Source organism: Piliocolobus tephrosceles, chromosome 21, assembly GCF_002776525.5.
Source record: "Piliocolobus tephrosceles isolate RC106 chromosome 21, ASM277652v3, whole genome shotgun sequence".
NCBI classification, from domain to species: domain Eukaryota; kingdom Metazoa; phylum Chordata; class Mammalia; order Primates; family Cercopithecidae; genus Piliocolobus; species Piliocolobus tephrosceles.
This window is the reverse complement of record NC_045454.1, coordinates 9,766,358-9,787,658: the sequence shown is the minus strand read 5'-3', so window position 1 is coordinate 9,787,658 and position 21,301 is coordinate 9,766,358. Positions and strand designations below refer to the sequence as shown.

The 21,301-nt window shown below is 50.7% G+C and overlaps 1 protein-coding gene across 5 annotated transcripts in view; it reads right to left on the bottom strand.

Moving 5' to 3' along the window:
• Positions 1-21,091, bottom strand: part of TMEM143 (transmembrane protein 143) — a 25,443-nt gene extending 4,352 nt beyond the window's left edge. For 3 of the 5 annotated variants that reach the window (XR_002724553.1, XM_023182512.2, XM_023182514.1), the window contains exons 1-7: positions 20,854-20,992; positions 20,247-20,487; positions 17,265-17,376; positions 6,344-6,392; positions 3,334-3,528; positions 1,205-1,335; positions 408-687 (exon numbers count right to left, since the gene is read on the bottom strand). Coding sequence is in view for 4 of the 5 variants with exons in the window: in XM_023182512.2 (XP_023038280.1) it covers positions 408-687; positions 1,205-1,335; positions 3,334-3,528; positions 6,344-6,392; positions 17,265-17,376; positions 20,247-20,487; positions 20,854-20,892 (1,047 nt within the window). In the remaining variant the exon portion in view is untranslated. Of the gene's footprint in view, positions 1-407; positions 688-1,204; positions 1,336-3,333; positions 3,529-6,343; positions 6,393-17,264; positions 17,377-20,246; positions 20,488-20,853 lie in introns of all 5 variants that reach the window. The other 2 variants (XM_023182513.3, XM_023182516.3) reach the window with 2 other exon arrangements.
• Positions 21,092-21,301: the final 210 nt, after the last annotated feature.

Here is a 21,301-nt window from a genome sequence, read left to right as displayed (position 1 = left end):
GGGGGGGGGGGAAGGAAGGGGAAGAAGGGAAGGGAAAGGGGAAAAGGAAGGGGAGGAGAGAGAGGGAGGAAGGGAGGAAAAGGGGAGGGAGGAAGTGAGGAAGAGGGGAGGGGGGAGGGAAGAAGGGAGGGAGGAAGGAAGGAAGGAAAGACAAGGAGGGAAGGGAAGGGAAAGAAAAGAGGAAGAATGGGAAGGGAAGAAGGAAGGAAGGAAGGAAGGAAGGAAGGAAGGAAGGAAGGAAGGAAGGAAGGAAGGAAAGAAGGGAAGGAGGGAGGGAGGAAGAGAGGGAGGGAGGGAGGGAGGAGAACATGATGCAGGAACAATTCACGAAACAGAGACAACTGTAGGTAGCCTGACCTGGTCCCCACAGCGCAGGGCCGCAGGAGGCGTGGCAGGCACATGCTCACCTTGGAGGCCCGCAGGCCCATGAAGATGGCAAAGAGCAGCAGCAGCAGGGAGGTGGCCACCTTGAGGTCGGTGAGCACCACCATGCCCACGTTGACGAAGATCGCCACGCCGGAGACCGTCAGCATGAGGTTGAGCAGGGCGCGCTGCAGGGTGGGCGTGCGCACCTTCAGCTCCGGCAGCAGCTGCTCCAGGCCCTCCAGTGGCGTGTCCTTGAAACTCTTCAGTACCAGGTGTCCCCGTTTGGTCCGGGCCGCCAGCACCACCCGCTTAAAGTATCTCCTGAGGGACAGGGACAGAGACAGAGGCAGGAGCAAGATCGGGAGGGCACTGCCCCGGGGAGCCCCCTCCAATCCCAGGACACTCGCTCTGGCTCTACAGTCGCACAACCATCTTAAAAGCGACTCAGTAACCATGGGGAAGAAACCAGAGATGAGCTGTGTCCAACCACAGGGGATCGGTTCAGTCACACCATCGATCCCCGGTGCTAGACTTGCAGGTTGTGTGTTAGAATCCTGGCCGCGCCGCATCTTCAGAATGTGGACCTCCCTCTCCAAGCCTCAGTTTTCCTTATTGGAAAATGGGGAAAACTGTCTCATCCTTTCTCCTCCCCTGGGAATCAAGTGTAGTACTCACTTTCCCTTGGGAAGAAAAGACAGCGTTTGGATGAGTCACGCCTCCCATTTCTCAACGTCCCGCCCAGGGCCCAGACACCCAAACCAGACACTGACCTGTCAGTCCCCTCTTGACTCTAACCTTGCTCCCTCTTGCTGCAGCTGGGGAACAAGGGCCGCCTCACCTCTCTGCAGGAGACGGCTTGGTGAAGAAGCCACGCCTGGAGCCCACGCTGGACTTCAGGGGCATCTGCCCGACTCGCTGGCCCAGGGCCCAGAAGTGGATGTAGATATACTGATCCAAATTTACTGTCACCTGCCGGGGGGATGAAGGAAGCAGTGGCGGGTGAACATGGGCAGGGATGTTGAGGGCTGGATACCAGAATCAGATGCCCTGCCCCTAAATAATTCCCCCGTTTCCCATTTATCACCATTCACTGTCTAGGCAGGGCTATCACATATGGTTGTCCATGTCGTATACTGCACAAGGGCTCATCATCTAACATGCTGCCATTCACATCGAAGTCATCTTTATTACCGTATTTCCTAGAATCTAAGGTGCCACTGACTCTGCCCGATTATTTTATGAAGCAACTAAAAACTAAATACGCTGCCAATTAAATGATGTCACACCACCACCTGTAATTCACATCCCAATTTCAGAGACGACAAAACATGACTTTGGAAAAACTGCTGTTTAAAATCACTAAAATGTGGAACTTTGGGAGATTTTAGTATTTTTTATTTCTGTTTTGATTTTTATTTCTATTTTAAGATATTGTCTCACTCTGTCACCCAGACTGGACTGCAGTGGCACAATCTCAGCTCACTGCAGCCTCCGCCTCCTGGGTTCAAGTGATCCTCTTGCCTCAGTCTCCCAAGTAGCTGGGACTACAGGTGCCCGCCACCATGCCTGGCTAATTTTTGTATGTTTAGTAGAGAGGTGATTTTACCATGTTGGCCAGGTTGGTCTCAAACTCCTGACCTCAAGTGATCTGCCCACTTCGGCCTCCCAAAGTGCTGGGATTACAGGTGTGAGCCACTGCGCCCAACTGATTTTAGTATTTCTTTTTTTTTTTTTTGAGACGGAGTCTTGCTCTGTCACCCAGGCTGGAGTGCAGTGGCCGGATCTCAGCTCACTGCAAGCTCCGCCTCCCGGGTTTATGCCATTCTCCTGCCTCAGCCTCCCAAGTAGCTGGGACTACAGGCGCCCGCCACTTCGCCCGGCTAGTTTTTTGTATTTTTAGTAGAGACGGGGTTTCACTGTGTTAGCCAGGATGGTCTCGATCTCCTGACCTCGTGATCCGCCCATCTCGGCCTCCCAAAGTGCTGGGATTACAGGCTTGAGCCACCGCGCCCGGCTGATTTTAGTATTTCTTATAATTTTGTTAGCATTTTGTGTGCTTTTTGGGGTTTGGGTTTGTGTGTCTGTGCGTGCTTTGTTTTGTTTTTTTGAGACAGGGTCTCACTTTGTCTTCCAGGCTGGAGTGCAGCAGCAAGATCATGGCTCACAGCTCATTCCAGCCTTAAACTCTTGGGATCAAATGATCCTCCCACCTCCTCAGCCTCCCGAGTAGCTGGGACTACAGGCCCGCACCACCATATCCAACTAATTTTTGTATTTTCTGTAGAGACGGGGTCTCCCTGTGTTGCTTAGATGAGTCCAGAACTCCTGGGCTCAAGCGATCCTCCTGCCTCGGCCTCCCGCCCGAATTCTGGGATTATAGGAATGAGCCACTGAAACTGGCCTTGTATTATGTTATTTATTATTACAATTTTGGCAGATGGTGCTAAGTCTCTTGCCCTAAGACAGCCATATCATACTTTTCCAACAGATGGCAGTGAAGTGACCTGAGAAAGCAGCACCTCCTTTTTTTTCTGATGGAGTTTCACTCTTATTGCCCAGGCTAGAGTACAATGGCATGATCTCGGCTCACTGCAACCTCCACCTCCCAGGTTCAAGAGATTCTCCTGCCTTAGCCTCCCCAGTAGCTGGGATTACAGGCACCTGCCACCATGCCCAGATAATTTTTTACATTTTTAGTAGATACGGGGTTTCACCATGTTGGCCAGGCTGGTCTTGAACTCCTGACCTCACGTGATCCGTCCACCTGGGACTCCCAAAGTGCTGAGATTACAGGCTTGAGTAACTGCACCCTGCCAAAAGTAGCACCTTCTTTGAGTTCACCAAGTGTGCCACATGGGCGGGAGTCCCAGGCTCAGGACTACAACTCCCAGCAGCCCCTGCCTCCCAGAGGCTCTGCCCCACCCTAGAGGCCTCCGGGTAGTTTCCTTCTCCTGGGGAGCCAGGTACCTGGACCTCATCCTGAGGGTGGTGGACCACCAGCGCGTAGGCCAGGGTGTCCTCGGACAGCGGGGAGAAGTTGGCCTGGGCCAGCAGGGGCTGCAGAGCCTGAAGCACCTCCTGCTCATTGGACAGACGCTGGGGGTCCGTTAGTGATGGCTGCTCGAGGGTCTCCCTGTCAGGGTTGATGGGGTCATACAAGGCCTAAGAGGAGAGTCGGAGAGAAAAAGATGGGTTAGGTCACTGCATGAAGGATTCTGGGGACACCTAAGGATGTCCCTTTCCAGATACTTCCATTTATTTACTTATTTATTTATTTAATTTGAGACAGAGTCTCGCTCTGTCACCCAGGCTGGAGTGCAGTGGCACGTTCTCAGCTCACTGCAACCTCCGCCTCCTGGGTTCAAGCAATTCTCCTGCCTCAGCCTCCCAAGTAGCTGGGATTACAGGTGCACGTGAGGCCGCACGGCTATTTTTTTTTTTTTTGTATTTTAGCAGAGACAGGGATTCACTGTGTTGCCCAGGCTGGTCTTGAACTCCTGAGCTCAGGCAATCTGCCCGCCTCGGCCTCCCAAAGTTTTAGGATTACAGGTGTGAGCCACCGCACCTGGCCTGTGTTTCTTTTTTTTTTTTTTTTTCTTTTTTCTTTTTTGAGACAGAGTCTCGCTCTTTCGCCCAGGCTGGAGTGCAGTGGTGCAATCTCAGCTCACTGCCACCTCCACCTCCTGGGATCAAGCGATTCTCCTGTCTCAGTCTCCTGAGTAGCTGGGATTACAGGTGCACACCACCACGCCCGGCTAATTTTTATATTTTTAGTAGGGAAGGGGTTTTACCATGTTGGTCAGGCTGGTCTTGAACTCCTGACATGTGATCTGCCCACCTCAGCCTCCCAAAGTGCTGGGATTACAGGCGTGAGCCACCTTGCTCAGCCCTTTTTTCTTTTCCTTTCTCTCTTTTTTTTTTTTTTTTGAGATGGAGTCTTGCTCTGTCACCCAGGCTGGAGTGCAGTGATGCAATCTCAGCTCACTGCAACCTCCACCTCCCAGGTTCAAGCAGTTCTCCTGCCTCAGCCTCCTGAGTAGCTGGGATTACAGGCACATGCCACCACACTCAGCTAACTTTTATATTTTTAGTAGAGACAGGGTTTCACTATGTTGGCCAGGCTGGACTTGAACTCCTGACCTCAAGCAATGCAACCACCTCGGCCTCCCAAAGTGAGATTACAGGTATGAGCCACTGTGCCTGGAAGATTCTTTTCATATCACTCCCATATCCAGCCCTTTGGCAAGTTCACTTACTAAACCTCTGAATCTTCTTAAATCCATCCTCCTCTCTATTTCCTTTGCTGCTATCTTCTCACTGAAGTCACCTTCATCTCTCACTTAAACAATTACCTAGGGCTTCTGTTCCCCAACTTTTACTCTTGCTACTGTCTTTGTATTTATCTGTTTTTTTTTTTTTTTTTTTTTTTTTTTTTGAGATGGAGTCTCACTCTGTTGCCCAGGCTGGAGTGCAATGGCACGATCTCAGCTCACTGCAACCTCCGCCTCCCAGGTTCAAGTGATTCTTCCGCCTCAGCCTCCCGAGTAGCTGGGACTACAGGTGCCCACCACCACGCCCAGCTAATTTTTGTAATTTTAGTGGAGACGGGACGGGGGTTTCACCATTTTGGCCAGGCTGGTCTCGAACTCCTGACATCAAGGGATTTCCGCCCCCCCCCCCACCTCAGGCTCCCAAAGTGGTGGGATTACAGGTGTGAGCCATTGCACCTGGCCTACTCTTGCTACTTTTGAACCAGTATCCACATGGCCATTGGGAAGAACTTACTGAGGCTATAAACAGCTCCCATGATCCACCCCTCCAACGGCTTCCCACTGTATTTAGAATAAAATCTAGAAGCTTTCTATGACCTTTAAGTTCCCTCACAACTGGCATCTACCCTGCCCGCCTCATCTTATGTCCCTACACATCCCCCCTAAAAAAGTCTTAGAATGAATGTCGAGTGAGTTTCCAGCTGCCTAGCCTATTTTGCTCACGGAGAGACTGAGTCTCAGGATGATGTATAACTTGTCCCAGACTACAAGAGCCTCCAAGGAAATCACCCCTCTAGAACACCAGGCCATAAACCTAACCCTCCATGTGTCTCTTGGGAACAGGTGCCCTACGAAGCAGCTTGTTCAGGCCAGGTGCGATTCTGAATTAATGGAAGGAGAGACGGCGGGTCCTCCAAGTGGGAGGAATGGCCTAGGCGAAGGTTTGGTGGTGGGGAAGCCCAGGGCCTCAGAAACAACTGAGCAAAGAGACTGGGAGGCAGAAGAGATTCAGAGGCCGGCACAGTGGCTCATGCCTGTAATCCCAACACTTTGGGAAGCCAAGGTGGGAGGATCACTTGAATCCAGGAGTTTGAGACCAGCCTGAGCAATATGGTGAAATCCTGTCTCTGCAAAACTTTTGTTGTTGTTGTTGTTGTTACAAAGTCTCGCTGTCACCCAGGTGGGAATGCAGTGGCACAATCCCAACTTACTGCAACCTCCGCCTCCCAGGTTCAAGCAATTCTCCTGCCTCAGCCTCCCGAGTAGCTGGGACTACAGGCTGACGCCACTACGCCCAGCTAAATTTTTGTATTTTTAGTCGAGACAGGGTTTCACCATATTGGTCAGGCTGGTCTCGAACTCCTGACCTCGCGATCCGCCTCCCAAAGTGCTGGGATTATAGGTGTGAGCCACCGCGCCCAGTATTTTTTTTTTTTTTTTTAAATTAGCCAGGCATGATAGTGCATGCCTGTGGTCCCAGCTACTTGGGAGGTTGAGGTTGGAGGATCACTTGAGCCCAGGAGGTTGAGGCTGCAGTGAATCATGATCATGCCACTCCACTCCAGCCTGGGCGACAGAGCAAGACCCTGTCTCAAAAAAAAAGAAAAAGAGAAAGAGTCAAGTCAAGAAAATCCTCCTCTGAAATAAGCCCTAGGGCTGTGCCCAAATCCTCCAGCCTAGACTCGTCGAGCAGTTCTGGGACTTACAGAGTAACCTTGAGAAATTCCATTCCCAGGCTGAGCTGCAGTTTGAAAGCTGGAGGAGAAAGTAAATCTGCATCGATCAAATGTCCACTGTGAACCAGATTCTCTTCTGGAAACTTCACATCCTCCCGGGGCTTTGGGCCAAAAACCTGGATGTTGCACGTGATCCCTGCTGCTCCCTTCTCTGTCACAATAAATCCTGCTGATTCCACCTTCAAGCAGACCGGCACTTCACCTAGCTCTCTCCTCCCCACCAGCCCTGTCCCAGTCCGTGCCAGCCACTACCATCTCATCCTGCCTGGGTGAGCCCAATAGCCTTCTCAATGGTCTCCCCAAATCCTGTAACGCACCCCATCCCCTGCCAATCGGTTCTGTGCACAGCTTCCAGGGAGATCTTGTCAAATAATAACAACAACCATCATCAATGATAATGGTGCATATTTACATAGTACTTACTGTGTGCCAGGTGCAGACTGAAGTATGTTACACGCACATTCTCACAGTGTGAAACTCCTCAGTTACAGATGTGGAAACTGAGGCACAGAGAGGTTAAGTAATTGCTCGAGGTCACATGACCAGGAGGTAGTGTAACCAGAATGACACATCTGACCATGTCAATCTCCTGCTAAAACCCTTCCAAGGCTTCTACTGCCCTCGGGAATCAGGATCATGCTTCATAGCAGGGCCTGCGAGGCCTCACAGGACCACAAACCCCCTCGGTCACTCCATCCCATCCAGACTGTCTTTAGGTTGCCTGGGTGCGATCGCTTATGCCTGTAATCCCAGTAGTTTGGGAGGCCAAGGCAGGAGGATTGCTTGAGCCCAGGAGTTCAAAGCCAGCCTGGGCAACATAGCAAGACCCCATCTCTACCAAAAAAAAAAAAATATATATATATATATATACACACACACACACATATATATATCTATATATAAATTAGCCAGGCATGGTGGTGCACACTTGTGGTACCAGCTACTCAGGAGGCTGAGGCAGGTGGATTGCTTGAGCCCAGAAGATTGGGTCTATAGTGAGCCGTGATCACAGTTTGGCACTCCAGCCTGGGCAACAGAGAAGACCCTGTCTCAAAACAGCAACAACAACAACAAACCAGATTGGTTTTAGTTCCTCCAGCCACAGAGACTTTGCACATGCTGTTGGAAGATTCTCCCTACCCCCTTCCTGCCTACTTCCCTTTTCACTATTGAAGTCTTACTCTCTGTCATATTCCAGCGCCATTATCACTATCAAAAAGCCTCAGAGAGGGGCAGTGGCTCATGCCTATAATGCCAACACCTTGGGAGAACAAGGCAGAAAGACTGCTTGAGGCCAGGAGTTCAAGACCAGCCTGGGGAATGTGGTGAAACCCCTTTGCTACTAAAAATACAAAAAAATTAGTTGGGCATGGTGGCAGGCACCTGTAATCCCAGCTACTCTAGAGGCTGAGGCATGGGAATCACTTGAACCCTGGAAGTGGAGGTTGCAGTAAGCTGAGATTGTGCCAACTGCACTCCAGCCTGGGCAACAGAGTATGTCCCTGTGTGAGGAGGAGGAGGACGAAGAAGAAGGAGGAGGAGGAGGAGGAGAAGGAGGAGAAGGAGGAGAAGGAGAAGGAGAAGGAGGAGGAGAAGAAGGAGGGGGAGGGGGAGGGAGAAGGGAGAAGCCTTCCTCTACTCATCAAACTGAACAGGACCACCCTGTGTGGCCGGGCAGGATGTGCACTGCACAAAGGTACCAGATCTAAGGGCAGACCTGTCCATTTATCATGATAGCCACCCTTCAGATGGAAATAAAGGAACAGAACAGCACCATCCACTAGCACTCCCTGCAGTGAGGAAAATGTTCTAGATCTGCACTGTCCAATAAGGTTGACACTGGCCATAGGTGGCTACTGAGCACTGAAACATGATCAGTATGCTGAGAAACAAAATGTTTAATTTTGTTTTAGTTATGTTAAATTTTAACAGCTAGTGTCTACATTTAAATTTTTTTTTTTTTTTTTTTGAGACAGAGTCTTGCTCTGTCACCCAGGCTGGAGTGCAATGGCGCAATTTTGACTCACTGCAACCTCCGCCTCCCAGGTTCAAGGGATTTTCCTGCCTCAGCCTCCAGAGTAGCTGGGATTACAGGAGCCTGCTACCATGCCAGCTAATTTTTTTTTTTTTTTGTACTTTTTTTAGTAGAGATGGGGTTTCACTATGTTGGCCAGGCTGGTCTCGAACTCCTGACCTCGTGATCCACCTGCCTTGGCCTCCCAAAGTGCTGGGATTACAGGCGTGAGCCACTGCACCCAGGCTACATTTAAATTTAACGAAGTTCATAGCTACTATAACGGACAGTGCCAGGCTACAGAAAGAGGCACCTTTTTCTAATTTGCACATGGACCCCAGTATAGCAACCAAAGTCCACTCTGGTATCCGCCTGCAGGGCGCCAGGCTCACTGCCCTCATGGTCTGAACTTAGCCATCACTGGGGAGAGCATCTGATTCATGATTGTCCCCACCATCCACGTTCAGCTCCCGGAGCGCAAGATGCAGGCCCAATTTCACTCCTCAATGAAGACCCAGCACCTGGCACCCGGCATCGCACAAACATCTGCTACAAGAATGACTTAATTGGAGCCGGTGCAGTGGCTCACGCCTGTAATCCCAGCACTTTGGGAGGCTGAGGCAGGCGGATCACTTGAGGTCAAGAGTTCGAGACCAGCCTGGCCAACATGGTGAAACCCCATCTCTACTGAAAATACAAAAATTAGCCAGGTGTGGTGGTGCATGCCTGTAGTCCTAGCTACTTGGGAGACTGAGGCAGGAGAATTGCTTGTACTCAGGAGGCAGAGGTTGCAGGGGTTGCAGTGAGCCAACACAGTATCACTGACTCCAGCCTGGCAGACAATGAGACCCCGTCTCAAAAAAAAAAAGAAAAAAAAGAATGACTTAATTGGGTCTTCGTGGCAATTGCTGCTGCCATTTTCCACCATCAAGCATTCCCTTGTGGCTGTCACATGCCATCTGTCTACTGAGGACTCCTAGATTTCCATCTGCAGTCCAGATATCTCGCTTGAGCTCCAGATTCACACGGCTGGGCGTCTACTCAATACTTCCACACAGATGCCCCGTGGGCTTCTCAACGCCTCCGCAAGGGCATCCTCTTAAACCCACGATGCCTGAAACCTGCTTCTCTCACCATCATCCCCATCTCAAAAGATGTAACTCCATCCTTCCAGGTGCTCAGGCCCAAAGCCTGGGAGTCATCCTGGAGTCCTCCCTTTCTCACACATCCAATCCATTGGCAAATCCTGATGGCACCACATTCAAAACAGATGGAAAATCTGACCGCTTCTCACCCCTCGGTCTCAGCCACCCTCCTCCCTGGCCTGGGAGCCCCATCCCCATCCCCAGTGTGTTCCCCAAGCAGCCACCAGAGGGTGCCCATTGGCACCTACAGCAATTCCAGTCTTTGCTTAGAACATTCCGCTTAGCCACCTGCTCACTCAGTCAAAGTCCTCACCACCGCCCAGGGGCCCTGCAGGATCTGGCCTCAGGTCCCCCTCCCTCTGCCCTCACCTCCTGCTCTCTTCCCCTGGTTCGCTGGGCTCTGGCCCCGCAGGCCTCCTGGCTGTTCCTCTACACACCATGCACACTCCTGCCCCAGGGCCTTTGCACGTAGGGTTCCCTCAGATATCCACAGGGCTTGTTCCCGCCTCCTTCAGGTTTCTGCTCAAATGTGCTCTGCTCAGTGAGGCCTTCCTGACCACCTTACCTGAAACCGCAAAACACTCCCTCCTTTGCGTTCCTTTTCTCCTTATTAGGTTTTGAAAAAAAGAAAAATACAGCCATCCCTTGGTATCCGTAGGAGATCAGTTCCAGGATGTCCCATGGATACCCAAACCTACAGATGCTCAAGCCCCTGATATAAAATGACATGTCTGCAGCCGGGCGCGGTGGCTCATGCCTGTAATCCCAGCACTTTGGGGGGCTGAGGTGGGCGGATCATGAGGTCAGGAGATTGAGACCATCCTGGCTAACACAGTGAAACCCCGTCTCTACTAAAAATACAAAAAGTTAGCCAGTCGCAGTGGCAGGCGCCTGTAGTCCCAGCTACTCAGGAGGCTGAGGCAGGAGAATGGCGTGACCCCAGGAGGAGGAGCTTGCAGTGAGCCGAGATCACTGCACTCCAGCCTGGGCAACAGAGGGAGACTATGTCTCAAAAAAAAAAAAAAAAAGACACGTCTGCATATAATCTCTGCACATCCCCTCGCATACTTTATTTTTATTTTTCTAGAGACAGGGTCTAGCTCTGTCCCCCAGGCTGGAATGCCATGCTGCAATCATGACTCACTGCAGCTTCGACCTCCCAGGCTCAAGCAATCCTCCTGCCTCAGCCTCCTGAGTAGCTGGGACCACAAGTGTGTGCCACCACACACAGCTAATTAAAAAAAAAAAAAAAATGTGAAGGCCGGGCACAGTGGCTCACACTTGTAATCCCAGCACTTTGGGGGGCCGAGGCAGGTGGATCACATGAGGCCAGGAGTTCCAGACCAGCCTGGCCAATATGGTGAAACCCCGTCTCTACTAAAAATACAAAACCTAGCCAGGCATGGTGGTGCACACCTGTAGTCCCAGTTACTCGGGAAGCTGAAGCAGGAGAATCACTCGAACCCAGGAGGTAGAGGTTGCAGTGAGCCAAGATCACGCCACTGCACTCCAACCTGGGCAACAGAGTGAAAATCTGTCTCAGAAAAAAAAAGGAAAAAGAAAATTGTGGAGATGGAGCCCTACTATGTTGTCCAAGCTGGTCTCAAACTCCTGTCCTCAAATGATCCTCCCGCCTCAGCCTCCCAAAGTGTTAGCGTTACAGGCATGAACCACTGTGCCTGGCCATGTGTCCTTTAAATAATCATCTCTCTCTAGATTACTTATAACACCAAATACAATGAAAATGTTATGTAAATAATTGTAATGCTACATTGTTCAGAGAATAGTGACAAGGGAAAAAAAAAGGTCTGTACATGTTCACTACTGATGCAATTTTTTTCCCAAATAATTTTTATCCATGAGTTAATTGAATCCACAGATGCAGAACCCATGGATATGAAGGGCTGACTGTGCAGGACACCAGTAACATCTGAAGTCAGATCAACAACAAGCAATTTTTTTTTTTTTTTTTGAGACAGGGTCTTACTCTGTTGCCTAGGCTGGAGTGTAGTGGCGTGATCTCGGCTCACTGCAACCTCCGCCTCCAGGGTTCAAGCAATTCTCCTGCCTCAGCCTCCATAGTAGCTAGGATTACAGGCACGCGCCACCACGCCCAGCTAATTTTTTTTTTGTATTTTAGTAGAGACAGGCTTTCACCATGTTGGCCAGGCTGGTCTCGAACTCCTGACCTTACGTGATCCACCCACCTCGGCCTCCCAAAGGGCTGGAATAACAGACATGAGTCACTGTGCCCAGCCAAATGTCACCCGTTTACCTTGTTGCTGGTCTCTTCCTCAGTAGAACAGAGCCTGTGAGGCACATCTGTCACGCTGTCCACTGTCCCCCAGAGCCTCAAGCCATTCCAGAGACACAGCAGGTGCCCAGTAAATATTTACTGAACGAATTCAATGAATGAATGAATCAGGGAAAAAAGATCAGAGGGAGGTCACCCGCTGAGGTCACCCACACCACTAGTGAACAACCAAGCTATTGTTGGAACCGAGGCGATGCTGTTTCTTTCCCTGCCCAGGCCACACCTTCAAAGGACTTAAGTCATCGGCTAATGGTCACCCAGCAAGCCTCACCCGCCTCTGCCACTTCTATCCTGCCTCTGCCTCTGTTTAAAACCTCCTGCCTGGGAGATATATGCTTATTCACTTATATTCTTTCCACATTTCTATATATTTACACATTTCTATAATAAAATGGGCTTTTTTTAACCTTTTTTTTTTTTTTTTTTTTTAAGAGTCTCGCTCTGTCACCTAGGCTGGAGTGCAGTGGCGTGATCTTGGCTCACTGCAACCTCGATCTCCCGGGTTCAAGTGATTCTCATGCCTCAGCTTCTTGAGTAGCTGGGACTACAGGCACCCCCCACCACAACTGGTTAATTTTTGCATATTTAGTAGAGACAGGGTTTCATCATGTTTGCCAGACTGGTCTCGAACTCCTGGGCTCAAATGATCCGCCCGCCTCGGCCTCCCAAAGTGCTCAGATTACAGACATGAGACACCGTGCCCGGCATTAACTTTTAGAAAAATAGAAAAAGAAAACACAACTGTGGCTCCAGAGGCCACAGGTGCCCTGTGGAAGAGCTTGGAGGCAGGCACACAGGGACTTGATCTCGACTCCACCATTTATGAACTGTGTGATCCTGGGCACAACCCAGGTCCTCTGAGACCTTCAGTTTCTCCCTGTACGAATGGGCTGATGGCAGCTGCCTCTCCGCACTGCAGGAAGGAGTCAATAAGCCAGACACAGCAAGCGCTCAGCAACGAGGGGCTGTGATGCCGCCATTGCTGAGGTTGTTATTATTCAAAGCAAAGTAGGGAGCTGCAGAAGGCTGTGGTGGGATGCAGCGAGGGGTGAATGCAGCAGGCCTGAGTTGTCCAAACCCCGCACATTCCAAAGAAAGGACAGGCCCTGGACCAGCTTCTGGGAGGGAACCTCTAAGCCCTTGGAATGTCCTGACTGATAAGAGTGTCTTGATTTACCTGGGGCCTGGAGCCACACTGGATGCTGTATGCTAATGCTGTGATCTATGGTCAGGGCCTGGAGCCACTTGGTATCAGCTTGGCCTCTGGAAGGGCTGGAGTCTCATGTCAGCCACCATGCATATGTGACTGACCCCCAGTAAAAACCCTGGACACCCAGGCTTATAGGAGCGTCCCTGGTTGGCAGCACTGCTTGCGTGTTGTCACACATCTTGCTGGGAGAATTAAGTGCCATTCATGACTCCACCAGGAGAGGACAGCTGGATGCTCACGACTGGTCTGTCTTGGATTCTGCCCCATGTGACTCTTTCCTTTTTTTTTTTTTTTTTTTTTTTGAGACAGAGTCTTGCTCTGTTGCCCAGGCTGGAGTGCAGTGGCACAATCTCGGCTCACTGCAACCTCTGCCTCCTCGGTTCAAGCGATTCTCCTGCCTCAGCCTCCTGAGTAGATGGGACTACAGACATGAGCCACCATGCCCAGCTAATTTTTGTACTTTTAGTAGAGACAGGGTTTCACCATGTTGGCCGGGATGGCGGGATGGTCTCGACCTCCTGACCTCGTGATCTGCCCTCCTTGGCCTCCCAAAATGCTGGGATTACAGGCGTGAGCCACTACACCCAGTCCTTTTTTTTTTTTTTTGAGACAGAGTCTTGCTCTGTCACCCAGGTTAGAGTACAGTGGCAAAATCTCAGCTCATCGCAACCTCCCACTCCTGGGTTCAAGCGATTCTCCTGCCTCAGCCTCCCAAGTAGATGGGAGCTGGGATTAAAGACATGTGCCACCATGGCCGGCTTTTTTTTTTGAGATGGAGTCTTACTCTGTCGCCCAGGCTGGGGTGCAATGGCGGGATCTTGGCTCACTGCAAGCTCTGCCTCCTGGGTTCAAGCGATTCTCCTGCCTCAGCCTCCTGGGTAGCAGGGATTACAGGCACACGCCACCACACCTGGCTACTTTTTGTATTTTTAGTAGAGATGGGGATTCACCATGTTGGTCAGGCTGGTAATTTCTGTATTTGTAGTAGAGACAGGGTTTTGCCATGTTGGCAAGGCTGGTCTCGAACTCCCGACTTCAGGTGATCCACTTGCCTTGACCTCCCAAAGTGCTGGGGTTACACGCGTGAGCCACCATGCCCGGCAGTACTACCATCCATTAATAGATCCTCCCACAGGAGTTTCTCAGCCCAGACCTCTCCATTCACCTCCAGATCCACATATTCAAGTCCATCTTTCTACCTGGCTTTCTAAAAGGCAGCTCAATGGATAAAGAAAATATGGTTTATATATACCATGGAATACTACTCAGCCATAAAAAGGAACAATATAATGTCTCTTGCAGTAATAGGATGGAGCTGGAAGGCCATTATTATAAGTCAAGGAACTCAGGAATGGAAAACCAAATAGCTTATATTCTTGCTTATAAGTGGGAGCTAAGCTATGAGGGTGCAAAGACATACAGAGTGATATAATGGAATTTGGTGACTCAGGGAGGTGGGTTGGGATGAGGGTGAGGGACTACAGACTGGGTACACTGCTTTAGTGATGGGCACACCAAAATCTCAGAATTCACCACTATAGAATTCATCCATGTAACCAAAAAGTACATGTACCCCAAAAACTATTGAAATAAAAATGTTTTTAATTAAAAAAGAATAGGCCAGGAGTGGTGGCTCACACCTGTAATCCCAGCACTTTGGGAGGCCAAGGCAGGCAGATCACTTGAGGTCAGGAGTTCAAGACCAGCCTGAGCAACATGGTAAAACTCCATCTCTATTAAATATACAAAAATTAGCCAGGCACGGTGACACATCCCTGTAATCCCCGCTACTCAGAGGGCTGAGGCACAAGAATCACTTCAACCTGGGAGATGGAGGTTGCAGTGAGCCAAGATCACACCACTGCACTCTAGCCTGGGCAGCAGAGTGAGACTCTATCTCAGAAAAAAACAAACAACAACGAAAAACTTAAAACAGAATAGATAAATAAATACGTAAATAAATGGTAGCTCAAATTCTTTTTTTTTTGTTTTTTTTCTTTTTTGAGATGGAGTCTCACTCTGTGGCCCAGGCTGGAGTGCAGTGGCGCGATCTTGGCTCACTGCAAGCTCCGCCTCCCGGGTTCACGCTATTCTCCTGCCTCAGCCTCCCGATTAGCTGGAACTACAGGCGCTCACCATGTCCAGCTAATTTTTTGTGATTTTTAGTATAGACAGGGTTTCACCGTGTTAGCCAGGATGGTCTCGATCTCCTGACTTCGTAATCCACCCGCCTCAGCCTCCCAAAGCGCTGGGATTACAGGCGTGAGCCACCGCGCCCGGCCAAGTAGCTCAAATTCTTAAGTCCAAAACTGAGCTCTCAGTCCTCCCTGCAGATCTTTCTCCCCATCCCACCACGGTCTTCCCCATCCCAGTAAATGGCATCTCCATCCTCCGGGAGGCTCAGGCCAGAACCGCTGGAGATGCACCACTTCTCCTCTCTTCCTCCCCACCACACCCCCACAGCCAGCACATCAGCAAAACGCTAATGCCTCCCCAGCATCTGACCACTTTTCACCACTTCCACTGCTATTACCCTTGTCAGAGCTTCCATTATCTCTCACCTAGACAAATATAATAGACTTTTTCATAGATGTCCTTGCCTCTGACAGTCTGTTCCCTACACTGCAGCCAGAGAAATCCTGTTAACACCTAAATCCGCGCTCACATCTCTCCTTGGCTCAGAGCCCTCCTATGACTCCCGGCTCCCATGACTCAGAGTCAAAGCAAGGTCCTCGGCCTGCGCAATGGCTCACGCCTGTAATCCCAGCACTTTGGGAGGCCGAGACGGGTGGATCACTTGAGGTCAGGAATTCAAGACCACCCTGGCCAACATGGTGAAACCCCGTCTCTACAAAAAAATACAGAAATTAGCAGGCAGAAGTAGTGGACACCTGTGGTCCCAGCTACTCTGGAGGCTGAGGGAGGAGAATCCCTTGAACTGGGGAGGCGGAGGTTTGCTATGAGCCGAGATCGCACCACTGCACTCCAGCCTGGGTGACAGAACAAAAACTCCATCTCAAAAACAAAAACAAATAAACAAACAAAAAACAAAGCAAGGTCCTCACCGTAGCCCACAAGGCCCAGTACAATCTGCCCCCATCCCCTCTGCCCTCCTATCCCACCCTTCCCGCACATTCACTCTCCTGCAGCCACAGTGGCCTCCTCACTGCTCAACACTCCAGGCCCCTGCTCACCTCAGGGCCTTTGCACTTGCTCTTCCGTCTGCCAGGAACATCCTCCCCCAAGCATTCGTCAGGCTCGTTCCCCCTCTTCACTAAGCCTTTAGCCCACATATCATCTCCTCGGGGAGCCCTTTCCCACCCACCCCATCTGAAACAGGCCCCATCTCACCCCCCTTTTTTTTTTTTTTTTTTTAAGACAAAGTTTTGCTCTGTCACCCAGGCTAGAGTGCAGTGGCTCGATCTCGGCTCACTGCAAGCTCCGCCTCCCGGGTTCGCACCATTCTCCTGCCTCAGCCTCCCGAGTAGCTGGGACTACAGGCGCCCGCCACCTCGCCCGGCTAATTTTTTTGTTTTTTTTGTTTTTTTGAGACGGAGTCCCACTCTGTCGCCTGGGCTGGAGTGCAGTGGCCGAATCTCAGCTCACTGCAAGCTCTGCCTCCCGGGTTTACGCCATTCTCCTGCCTTAGCCTCCCGAGTAGCTGGGACTACAGGCGCCCACCACCTCGCCCGGCTAGTTTTTTTTGTATTTTTTAGTAGAGACGGGGTTTCACCGTGTTAGCCAGGATGGTCTCGATCTCCTGACCTTGTGATCCGCCCGTCTCGGCCTCCCAAAGTGCTGGGATTACAGGCTTGAGCCACTGCGCCCGGCCTTTTTGTATTTTTTTAGTAGAGACGGGGTTTCACCTTGTTAGCCAGGATGGTCTCCATCTCCTGACCTCGTGATCCACCCACGTCGGCCTCCCAAAGTGCTGGGATTACAGGCGTGAGCCAACAGGCCCGGCCCATCTCATCCCTCTTTATCCCACTACTCCGCCTCATTGTTCATGGCACTTAATCACCACCAGGCATCATATTTTATATGTATTTGATTCCTTCTCTCCCCAGTTGGAATGTTGGCTCCATGTTCACTGTTGAATCCCCAGCACTTAAAATAAGGGCCAGGTTCCAAGAAGGTGTCAGGGAATGTTTGCTGAATGAGCGGATGAGCGAACAAGCGCGGCAGGGCTGGAGGGGCTCCATCCTCACCTGCAGCCGGGCCAGGATTCGGTGGTAGTGGAACAGGGTGCAGAAGTCCACGTGGGCCGAGAACGCCTCCAAAGCTGCCTTCTCTGCTGGACTCGAGTGGAATTCCTGTTACCTCAGGAAGCAAAACTTCTCTGTAGGCCTTTTCCCCTTCCCCAAGGGAAAGAATTCTTCCCCTGGCAACCTAACTACACAATCAGAGCTCTGGACTTTGAAGTTTTGTTCTGGGGCCGGGCGCAGTGTCTCGCACCTGTAATCCTAGCACTTTGGGAGGCCAAGGAGGGTGGATCACTTGAAGTCAGGAGTTCGAGACCAGCGTGGCCAACATGGTGAAATCCTGTCTCTGCTAAAAATAAAAAAATTAGCCGGGCATGGTGGTGTGCACCTGTTGTCCCAGCTACTCGGGAGGCTGAAGCTGGAGAATTGCTTGAACCGGGGAGGCGGAGGCTGCAGTGAGTCGACATCACACCACTGCCCTCCAAACTAGACAAGAAGAAGACTCCGTCTCAAAAAAAAAAAAAAGTTTTGTTTTGGTTGGGTGGGGGCTGACCAATTTTACTGAAACTGAGGCAGCCAAATATAGTGAAAAACTATACTGGGCTTAAAAAGCTGGAGGTTCAAGTTTTTGCTTTCACATTTCCTAGCCAATACTCACACAATTCCAGGAACTGTTTGACAGTGTAATATCATCCTCCAGAAGTAGATGGAATTATTATTATTATTATTATTATTATTATTATTATTATTATTATATTGAGACAGGGTCTCGTTCTGTCACCTAGGCTGGAGTTCAGTGGTGCAGTCTCAGCTCACTGTGTCTTCATCCTCCTGGGATCCAGTGATCCTCCCACCTCAGCCTCCTGAGCAGCTAAGACTACAGGTGCCCACCACTATGCCTAGCTAATTTTTTACAACTTTTTGTAAAGGTGGAGTCTCACTATATTGCCCAGGCTGGTCTGAACTCCTGTGCTCAAGCGATCCTCCCACCTCAGCCTCCCAAAGTGCTGGGAGGCTGAGTCACCATACCCCTAAGGTTGATAGAATTATAACTCCCATTTTTCAGCAGGAGAAACTGAGGCTCTGGAAAAGTCATTTGGTAAGGCCTGCAGTGTCTGTGGGAAGTGATTGCAATCTAGGTCTGTCTGACTCCAGAGCACACATTGAACCATTTCGGGTTTTTTTGTTGTTGTTTTGTTTTATTTTTGAGATGGAGTCTCACTCTGTTGCCAAGGCTGGAGTGCAGTGGCCACGATCTCAGCTCACTGCAACCTCTACCTCCATAGTTCAAGTGATTCTCCTGCCTCAGCCTCCTGAGTAGCTGGGATTATAGGTGCCTGCCACCATGCCCGGCTAATTTTTGTACTTTTAATGGAGATGGGGTTTCACCATGTTGGCCAGGCTGGTCTTGAACTCCTGACCTCAGGTGATCCACCTGTGTCGGCCTCCCAAAGTGCTGGGATTACTGGCATGAGCCACCACGCCTGGTCTTGAGCCACTTCTTTATGTTTCCTATCTCAATGTCCTGGGTAATTGTCTTCACTTCTCTGAGCCTCAGTTTCCTCACTGGCAACAGAGGATCACACCCTCTGTCTCAGAGGGCTATGGTGAGAATCTGATGAGATTACACGTGTCCTGTATACACATGTGTTTACATATGTGTGCATATATTTGTGTATTTATGTGTGTATTTGTGTATTTTTGTGTGCATATATTTGTGTGTGTGTGCATATTTGTGTGTGTATATTTGTGTGTATGCGTTTGTATGTGTATATTTATGTATTTGTGTACATATATTTGTGTGAGAATGTATTTGTGTGCGTATTTGCATATACTTGTGTGTATTTGTATGCATATATTTGTGTGTGTATCAAGTCTAGCACAGAATTGAGTACATACAGTAGATGTTCAATAAATAAATGTTAAATGAATGAATGATGGTTGGGTGTAGTGGCTCATATCTGTAATCTCAGCATTTTGGGAAGCCAAGGTGGGCAGATCACTTGAGGCCAAGAGTTCAAGACCAGCCTGGCCGACATGACAATACCCTGTCTCTACTAAAAATGCAAAAATTAGCCAGGCGTGGGGTGGGCACCTGTAGTCCCAGCCTCTTGGGGGGCTGAGGCAGGAGGATCACTTGAGTCCAGGAGGCAGTGAGTTGAGACTGTGCCACTGCACTCCAGTCTGGGTAACAGAGTGAGACCCTATCTCAAAAAAATAATAATAAACAAAAATAAATAAATGAGTGAATAATAATCCTCAAAATCCTCAATAATGACAATGATGACGATGGTGGTAATAAGAACTCAGGTTCTAGAGTGACACCAAGCCTAGGATGACGTGAATATGACACCCAAGGGTGCAAAATTTAATGGGGCGCTCACTTTTAGGGTCACGTGAATGCCTCACTTGCCTAACCCTAGTCCTGGGCCAGCTCTGGAGTCAGACCACTTTGGTTCAAATCTAAGCCACTATGCTGTGGCCGTGGGTAAGTCACTTTCCTTTCCTATGCTTCCATTATCTCATCTGTAAAATGGGGATGATGGTGGTATCTCTCTTACTGATGACTCAACAATACATGAAAAATGTCTGGCACAGTGCCATAGAGTCAGAGCTCAAATTGTGTGATAATAATTATGATTACAGCGTTGTGACTTTATAGGTACAATTATTATCAGGTAGTAGACATAGTAATGATGAGGATGATTACTATACCCGTCTTACAGAGGGAAAAACCATGCCCCAGAGAGTGCCTGTTCAAGTCCTCAGAACAAGCCAGAATCGGGAATGGATGCTGCATCTGCATCTCGGAGACCTGGCTCCTGCGTTCCAGCTCATCTCCCGCCCACCAGGGAACCACGAAGGGACCTGGGAACTGCAACTCCCAGGAGGCGCCAGGGCAGCTCTCTGCAGCAACTAGGGCCCTGCCGCCGTGAAGCCTGCTGGGAGTGGTAGTCCCCAGGCTCTTGGACCCGGGACTGGCGGTACCTGTATTAGGAGGCGGAGCAGCTGCTCCTTGGAGAAGGGAATGAAGCGCTCGCGGTACTGCTGGGCCCAGTCGCGGGGCTCCCTGGGGTTCCACATCTTGCGATACTCCCCCATCTTGGCTGCCAGCGATGAGAGGGCCCGGGGGGGACCGAGGAGCGCGGGCAACAGTGGCCATACTCGGACCCTGAACCCCCAGAACCCCCGGGTCACATGCAGCATGGCTAGACCCTTTCCCTGGAGCCTAAACAGAGGAAAATGGGCAGGGGTCAAAGGCCATCTAGAGGAAAAGCGCCCTCTCCACCTCCACGTCCCACCCTCCAGAAGCCGTCTCTACCCCAGGCAGGGCGCAGAGCCCATCTGCTCGCCTCGAAGCCCCTGTTGCCTGTCCCCTTCCCACACTGCTTAGTTGGCCTGGGTCCCACACAGGGGTCAGAGGTCTTAGCTTCCGGGGCGTTTTGCAGGCCCAGAGATCCTGTAGTGGTACAACGTTTCTTTGGGGTCTAGACAGCGAGGTAGATCTTAGGAGAGCAGGAAATGCTCGGAAAGGTTACCTAGGGGTTGCAGGGCCGCCCTCCCTGGCCATGCAATCCCCCGAACTCTCCCTCACCTTAGCCAAAGCTCGACTGTCATTGAACCTCCTGCGCATGTGCAGGAGGGCGTCCTGGGCTCCCGAGGTTCGGCTTCAGACAGCAGTAAAACGCATGCGCAAAGCCTGTATCAATGCGAGCGGTCCATTTCTCACTGCCGACTCCCTATCTCAACTACGCATGCGCTATCTGCCTGCCTTTCTCCACCACTGGCCTCGTTTGGGCGCAACGCATGCGCCGCAGGAGTGTATCCTTGTCAGCTTGCTACAAAGGAAAGGGGCGGAGTGGACGCGAGACTCCCCAGAGGAATGGGGCGGGGCAGGCCTCCCGCGCGCAGTACGCCAACGGCGGGCAGTCCAACGTCCGCCGAGGCCACGCCCCACCTCGTGTCAGCTCCTGAGTAGGCGGAAAGCGGGAGGGGGCGGGACTTGAGCGCAGCCAATCAGCTGTGGAGGAGCGAAAAGGCGG